The sequence below is a fragment of the Bremia lactucae genome, linkage group LG15 (assembly GCF_004359215.1).
Source record: "Bremia lactucae strain SF5 linkage group LG15, whole genome shotgun sequence".
NCBI classification, from domain to species: Eukaryota; Oomycota; class Peronosporomycetes; order Peronosporales; family Peronosporaceae; genus Bremia; species Bremia lactucae.
Window position 1 is genome coordinate 1,245,647 of NC_090624.1, and position 7,763 is coordinate 1,253,409.

The 7,763-nt window shown below is 46.5% G+C and overlaps 2 protein-coding genes across 2 annotated transcripts; one reads left to right on the forward strand and one right to left on the reverse strand.

The window, feature by feature from the left end:
* Nucleotides 1-107: 107 nt before the first annotated feature.
* Nucleotides 108-779, forward strand: CCR75_006462 (uncharacterized protein; the record flags this gene model as incomplete). The annotated part of the gene is made up of 1 exon (XM_067964532.1): nt 108-779. One exon carries the CDS (start codon nt 108-110, stop codon nt 777-779), a length of 672 nt encoding a protein of 223 aa, XP_067819308.1.
* A 75-nt stretch (nt 780-854) lies between these two features.
* CCR75_006463 (uncharacterized protein) lies at nt 855-2,648 on the reverse strand (the record flags this gene model as incomplete). Its single annotated transcript, XM_067964533.1, has 1 exon — nt 855-2,648. The coding sequence occupies one exon, from the start codon at nt 2,646-2,648 to the stop codon at nt 855-857; it is 1,794 nt and encodes a 597-aa protein (XP_067819307.1).
* Nucleotides 2,649-7,763: the final 5,115 nt, after the last annotated feature.

Below are 7,763 nucleotides of genomic sequence, written 5' to 3' on the forward strand. Positions count from 1 at the left end.
TGTATACAAAAACTAGAAGATTGTTTTGTTATTACAAGAATGAGCACATTCCATATCTCAAATATTTAATAATTTGAAGCCTGCGTTCCTTCGTTGAAGAAACTGCGATGCCCATTGTCTACGCCCTCGTGGCGCATGAAAAGACGGTATTGGCTGAGTATACGGCCACGTCTGGTAATTTCCCTACGGTCACGCGCGTACTGCTGGCCAAAATCCCGAGTACGGACGGGTGCATGTCATATGTCTATGACCGCCACATATTCCACTACATTGTTGAAGGCGGCGTAACGTATTTATGCATGGCGGATGACGACCTTAAGCGTCGTGTTCCATTTCTCTTCTTACAGGATATGAAGAATCGATTCCAGGAAACGTATGGTGGACATGCCCTCACGGCTATAGCTTTTGCTATGAATGACCACTTTCAACACGAGATTCGCCGCCTCCTTGACTATTACAATGCCAACCCTGACACGGATTCCCTTTCGCGGGTCAAGCAGCAGATCGACGACGTTAAGGATATCATGGTAGAGAATATTGAAAAGGTGCTCGAACGAGGTGAAAAGTTTGAACTTTTAGTGGATCGCACGGACAAACTGAATCGCCAATCGGTAAAGTTTGAGCGCTCGTCCACGCACCTGCGCAAGTCCATGTGGAGGCGCAACTTGAAACTGTGGCTTTTGTTTGTCGTGTTTGGGCTTTTTGTTGTATACTTGTTCATTTCTATGGCCTGTGGCTTTGACTTTAGTGGCTGTTCTGGCAAACATGATGACAAGTGAGGTAGATTTGCCAATGAATATTTTTATTAAATTACGCTTGCTTTGACATTTTCGCCTTAATTTCTACTTCGTTTACTACGATGCAAAGTCTAACGCGCGGTCGAAATGAGTCGCCGATGTGTTGCGCACCCCACTATGCCAGTGGCTCTCTATGTTGACATGTAGCGCAGCAGTAATGACCTCGTAAATAACCTTGTCTTGCTTTAAGAAATGAACCAATACAAATTGACAACCCGTAAAAGCCAGCGCTTCCTTTGCCGCGTCTACGTGTGGGCTTTTCAGAATACGAGCCAGTTGCTTGAAAACACGGCGCTGCAGTGCTAGCGATGAATCCACTTGGTGAAGCGGGAGACCAGACATGATGACTCGTGCCACCATGCGAGTTGCACACACTTCCTGTTTAGGAAAGCGTGTGGGCCAAAAGTTTAGCAACCGCTTGAGAAGCGGACCAGTCGCAGACGGCATGTAGGCCACAAATTGACCGGCACAACTAATAAGTTCGTCCTCATCAGAACCAGCTGGATCAATCCAGTGCGCGCGCCACAAAGACACTAGACTGGCCAAGCAATTACGCACAAGCTCCTGTCGCTGTTCTTCTAGTTCTCGAGCTGCGTCTGATCCTTCTAAAGGCGGCGTGTCAACCAGATTCTCTTCAATATGCTCAATCGAATAGCGCAAAAACTCGACGAATCCATGTCCATGATCATGCAAGTGATCGGCAATGACTTTATTGGACGATATTTCAACTCCAAGAGTCTGGGCACGCGTCTCAATGGATTGGACGTACTCCAAACGGAGAGCTATGGCGTCAGCAAGTGCTCGTGAAAGATGCAATCTCTTAGTGGAAAAAGTTTTGCGAATGGCGCGTAGAATTTCAAGTCGTGCGCTGGCGACACGGAAATCTTCGAAGCGAAGCGCATTCATCAACGCATGCATAAATTTCGGAGTAATAAAATTATCAGCTGCCACTGCTGGAATCACAGCTTTGGATAAGGATGATGGCATATGCAGATTAAGCTGGTCTTTAAAGAGGGCGGAGGCAAGTCCGCGCTTTACAAAGTCTTCATTTGGTTCGTCCGTGTCGGTACCAGTGTCATCCCCAAATGCGCTAAGCACTTGTCGTGGACGATTGCATTTTCCTTTACTGCCTGTAAAAAGTGCTTTGAAAATCGTGTTGATGACGTCGTCACGACTGGCTACGCGCTGAGGCAGACGCTTTTGCTGACTGAATAGCGCAAGTTGTTGAGGAAAAGCACTTGGTGAAGACTCGGGGTAAACCTCGATTTCCTGTTTGATCACAGTCTCAGCGTCGGCATTCTTCTGTATTACGAAGACTTCTTGTGATTGCAATTCCGATGACGTGAGCGACAATTTGCGGCGGCGACGCTCATACTTAAACACACCCAAGGTCTTAGCGGTTGGCTGCGTTCTTTCCTGGGTAGAAATGTTTTTCGTTCTTATTAGTCGAGACTTGTTCGACAATTTCACATATTCTTCTCGTGCTATTGCTTTGCTTCCTTTTGACGCCATCATTTGCTGCTGCTTGGCCGCAGGCTCAATCTTCTTGCGTAGATGGGCAGCAGTTGCTGTCATTAATCGACCTGTTCGTCGAGAAGTACCCGTAGATATTGCGGATTTTGACATATCGCGTCGCTCCGTCACAAAGGCCATTGACCGCTTGAACATCGGAACCGATGGCTGGGCCGAAGGCACGAACTCGGGCGCCGACTCCGAAAGGCTAGCTCGACCAAATTGCTGCTCCAATTGCTCGCCGGCAAATATTCCATTGCGGGCACGAGCGCGGCTTGCACGTAGCTTGGATCCACCGCGCGCCTTCACGGTGGCATCACCATTCGCGGCACGACGCATGTTGCGAGACATTGAAAGCCATTGGTTTGGACGACTGGCAAGGCAAATTAGTATAGCATACGTTGTTCGAAAGAAGTGCTGTTACGTAAATTAATTAAGAAATTATACAGAATAGGACATTTTTATCGGAAAGTCACAGAATAGGACACTTTTTTTTCACAAAATAAGGAAGACTAAAGAACCCCCTCGCAATCTTGAAAGATCATCCCTTTGCTTTGTGAGCGGTAGTGTACGGTTGTCGACACCAAGTTATCTTTCCAGAAACTGCTGAACATCCTTAATAGGAGCCTTGCTGTTCACTGTCATGCCTTCGTGAAGCTGCTCTACCAAAAATGTGTAATGGGGCACACATTGTTGGAGAACCGTTGTTGTGGTACATTTGCTTTACGGATAAAATACCCTTTTATCTAATTTTAAAACAGTTAGTTACTTAAATCCTATTTACTATGGGTAACAAATGTGGTCGCAGCCAGATGTAAATCTGGCGGCCAAAATCTTTTTTAACGTAGCTAGGGTAAGGTTTTAAAATTAAAATAATTAAATAAAGTGCAGTCGTTGAGGAAGGAGAAGAGGTTCTTCAAGCTGTGAAACAGCATAAGACCATTCGTAGATGTTATATGAGCGGAAGCACGAAACATTTTCGTCCGGCCTGCCATCTTCGAAATTTGCGTAAAGCTTGAAAGAGCTCCAACTCCGACCTATACCAGAGATCTGGTAGGGTGCGGGAAAACGTCGATACTCAGTAGGTGCGGGGCGACCTACTGGGTAAGACCTAGGCTCTGTTATCCTTTAAGAGGTGACAATAAACGGAACCTAGCCCCGATTAGCTCGGTGCTTAATGACACGGGGCGAGAGTACAAACCTGGCTTGCTAGTCGCTCAAACGACTGTAAATGGTTTGGATAAGCCGTGGCAATCATAATTGACTCAGGAGTGTCTTGAATTATGCCTGGCGCCTTTCTCTTGAAGGAAGTCAACAATTCGTTGAGGCGCTTAAAGCGCATGAAGGTGATACAATCACTGTTCGCTTAGCGACTGGAACTCGTAGCACTGTTCCCAAAGTTCTTTGGACTTAGGTACAAAGTTTTGGGACTTTGATAGTATGGAATGCTGTCTCGTCCTTGATTTGAATTCGAAAGATGATCTCATCCTTGGTATGGCCTGGTTAGAACACCATGAGCTATGGATCGATTAGAGGTCTAAGACCTTAGGCGCCACGCGCAATGTTCCTAGCAAAGTTTGGAGTCATGAACCCACCTTCGCTAGGCAACACAAGCGCTATTAACGCGGGTCATTGAATGAGTCTGTCATTGTTTTAGACATTGGCATGTCTGACTTAATAAATTCTAATGTTAAAACATCGATTCTGAGCCCGACTCAGCAAAATAAGTGGAACGGCACGTACACCGTCGAGTGACACTCGTTGTAATAACGATTCACTGAATGCTGAAAGCATTGTTGGCCTAAGGCCCAATCATCAAGGGTGCAATTCCCTGAGATACGTGGAGTGGCATGTCTAAGTCCACCAAGTGTGGTCGGCCGAGGTGGCACCATACTGAGTGTCGATAGTGACACTATTGGCGATTCGCCAGGGCATCTTGGGTCAAACCCTTTTAATGCATGTGAAGCGACACGTAAGTGTTCGCTGGATAAGGAAATTGAATTACCTAATTCCTTGTCGGATGTCGAAATAGAAGCATGTCTTGTATAGAACCAATACAGGCTGGAAAGCCCGAGGACGTGAATGTCCTGGCCTCTAAGAGGCGTATTGTCTCCACTCCAAGACAGGATGGACACGAAGCGTGTAGACCCTCACAAAATGATACGAGCGAGCAATTACATACGCTTATAAATGGTGTAACCGGTACCATTGAGGGGAAGTTAGCCTTGCGGCAATCCCTTCGTTACATGCTCTTTTAGAGCTAGACGAATTGTCTATTGATGAGTGCGGCCGAGCCTTAAAGGCTGGCGACTATCTGAGATGGTGGTCATTCGACCAACAATTGAGTTAAACTCATCGGCACTTCCAGACGAAGCTGTCCTGGATGACACAAAAGCTGCACTTAGTGCGCGGAATGGGTTATCGATCCTTAAAGATCTTACGGGTCCCTTTTATTACTTGATTGAGGAATACTAAGATGTGGTGTGTAATAATCCACCATCTGTTTTACCTCCGGATAGAGGTGTTCATCATTAGAATGACTTGGTTCCGGGAACCAAATACTATGTCACACGACAGTGGCCATTAACAAGGGAGCAGTGTGACGTCATTGACGATTTCTTCCGTGCTAAGCACGAGGCAAGAATGGTACGAGAGAGCAAATCTCCTCATCCGACACGGACATTTTGTGTCAAAAAGCCAAATGGTACAAGGCGCATTGTACATGCTTATAATAAGCTTAATGCTGCCACTATACCAGCACAAATTCCAATTCCTAGAAAGGATGTTCTTCAGAACAATATGGTGGGATGTACAATGTACACTGCACTTGACTTAGTCGACGGTTACTACCAACTGTTCATGCGAGCTAGCGATATCGCGCTTTTACAGCGGTTAGCACCCCAAGCAGTATGTTATGGGAGTGGTTAGTTATGCAACAAGGGCTGTCCAACGCCCCGGCAATATTTAATCGTCTAGTGGCGCAATTATTTCACACTCTCGAAGTTATGCAGAGACTTATTTCGATGACATTTTTGTTTATAGTCGTGCGGAGCAGGGTCGGTCGGATATGGAAAACCATTTAGACCATTTGCGAGCAGTGCTCGAGTGTATGCGCACAAATAAATTGTATGCCAATGCATTTAAATGCATTTTTGGCGCAGACGAAATTCCTTTTAGGATGCTTTATTGGAACGCGAGGCCTTAGAGCGGATCCCGCTAAAGTAAAAGCCATAGTAGATTGGCCGGTTCCTAAGAACCAAAAGGATTTTTGCGTAAGTTGTTGAGTCTCGCCAATTATTTACACAAATATAGCGAAAATTACGCTAATATGGCTAGGCCATTATCTAATCTCCTTAAGAAGGATACAGAATGGTGCTGGGCTAGCACCGAACATAATGCTTTTCGAGCAGTTAAGTATAGTCTTATCCATGCCCCGATTCTGGCACAACTCAATCAAAATTGGCCTTTCAGTGTCGTCTGTACCGCATCAGATTTTGCCATTGGCAGTGCTCCGTTACAAACAGATGTTGATGAGCATGAACGTGTTATTGCGTTCAAGTCTAGACAGCTTAAAGCTGCAGAAAAGAACTACCCAGTTCATGACAAAGAGTTACTTCCTATGAAGTATGCTCTTGTCAAATTCAGAGTTTATCTGCTCGGCTCTAAGCTGTTTGTGATATATACAGATCACGCGCCATTACGCACGGCGACTAAGTCGCCTCATCTCTCACAGAGAATCGCCCGATGGCTATCCTTTTTCGCGGAATACAACTTCAAGGTGAAGTATAAGCCCGACAAGAAGAATGCTCTGGCCGATGCCGAATCACTCAGGCCGGATTATGAGCTTTCTCATTTAACGACTATCTTGTCGCCTATTCCTGAATTAATTTGTTCGGCTTACGCCAAGGAGGTACAGTGGTAAGCTCTGCTACGACCTTTAAAAAACTCTGATTCAGGTATTAATTTGCCGGCACGTTTTCGTGCAAGGTTACATCGATTTTCTATCGATAACGACCTGTTGCTTTATTGCACAGACATCGCGGACCCTCCGCGTTTCCTTTTACCTCATGATGAGGATTTGAAGTACCGAATCCTCCATGAGGCACACAATACTGTCCTTGGTGGTCATGTCTGTAGAGAAAAGACCTACGGCTCTGTAAGCCAGAGTTATTGGTGGCCCAAACTTTATAAATGGGTCAGCACATATGTTTGCACATGCGAAACTTGCCAACAGGTTAAACCCTCGGCGCATGCTGCTGCGCCACTGGCGAGCCTTCCCGTCCCCATAGGTTGCTGGGAGGCCGTTAGTTTGGATTTTGTTTTCGGTCTACTGAAAGATTCAGCCGATAACTCCGGCATAGTGGTCTTTGTTGACCGATTGAGCAAAATGGCTCACTTAGCGGCCTTGTTGGATTCCATTGATGGTGAGGGTACAGCTAAGCTGTTTATTGATCGCGTGTTTCGACAACATGGTTTGCCAGTGGCAATTGTCTCTGATCGGAACCCCCGTTTCACGAATAAATTCTGGAAATCAATTTTTCGAGTGATTGGCACCAGATTGGATATGTCCGCTGCGGACGATCCGCAGACCGATGGTCAAACTAAACTGATCAATCGCGTCATTGAGACGTTTTACGCAGCGTGTGTGCTCAAACACCAAAGCGCTGGAGCGCAATGCTCCCAGTGGTGGAGTTTGCGTTAAATAACGCTGTACATGCCTCTACAGGCTATACTCCGTTCTATGTCAACGGTCTCACCCACCCATGCGTTCCATTAACGATACAACTGCGTGGTTTAGGGCTTGGAGGGGGAGAATTAGCCGATAGGCTTGCTGATATCAGCCCTGTTACCGTTCGGAAACAAGTAAGCGAGTTTCTCGCGACGCGATTTAGTGTCTTAACACATGTAAGGGATACGATGGCTGATAGCCAAGACAAACAAAAAGAACAAGCAGATGCCAAAGACAGAAGCTGTTTTAATTCTTATATGGTCGGAGACCGAATTTACTAAACGCAAAAAATCTACCTACCAACTTGGTTTCCGCGGTCTTCAAGACCTAATTGCGCCCACGCTTTATTTGACCATTTACGCTCGTGGCCAAGAAGGGCCTAGCTTATAAGCTAAACCTTCCTACCAAGCTGCGTACACACCAGTGTTCTACGTTGGCTTGCCTAAGCCAAACCGAGACAGGCGGTCGTACCGCAGATTGCTGCATCCCTACCAAGATATCCAACTGGCTCTCTAAACGAGGCTGCTGACGCTCCAGCGTCGAAAGACGGTCCCGGACCACCTCAAAAGAGCTCCCAACCCGAGCAAGGACCTCACGAAGAAGTTGCACCTCGTGCCGTAGAGCATCAAATGCTTCCGCCGAAATTTCGGCCCCCTCCCGCGCTGCTTGATGCGCGGGGGAACCTTCAGTTTCATGTGGAGAAACTTTTAAAGCGACGTCGTCGT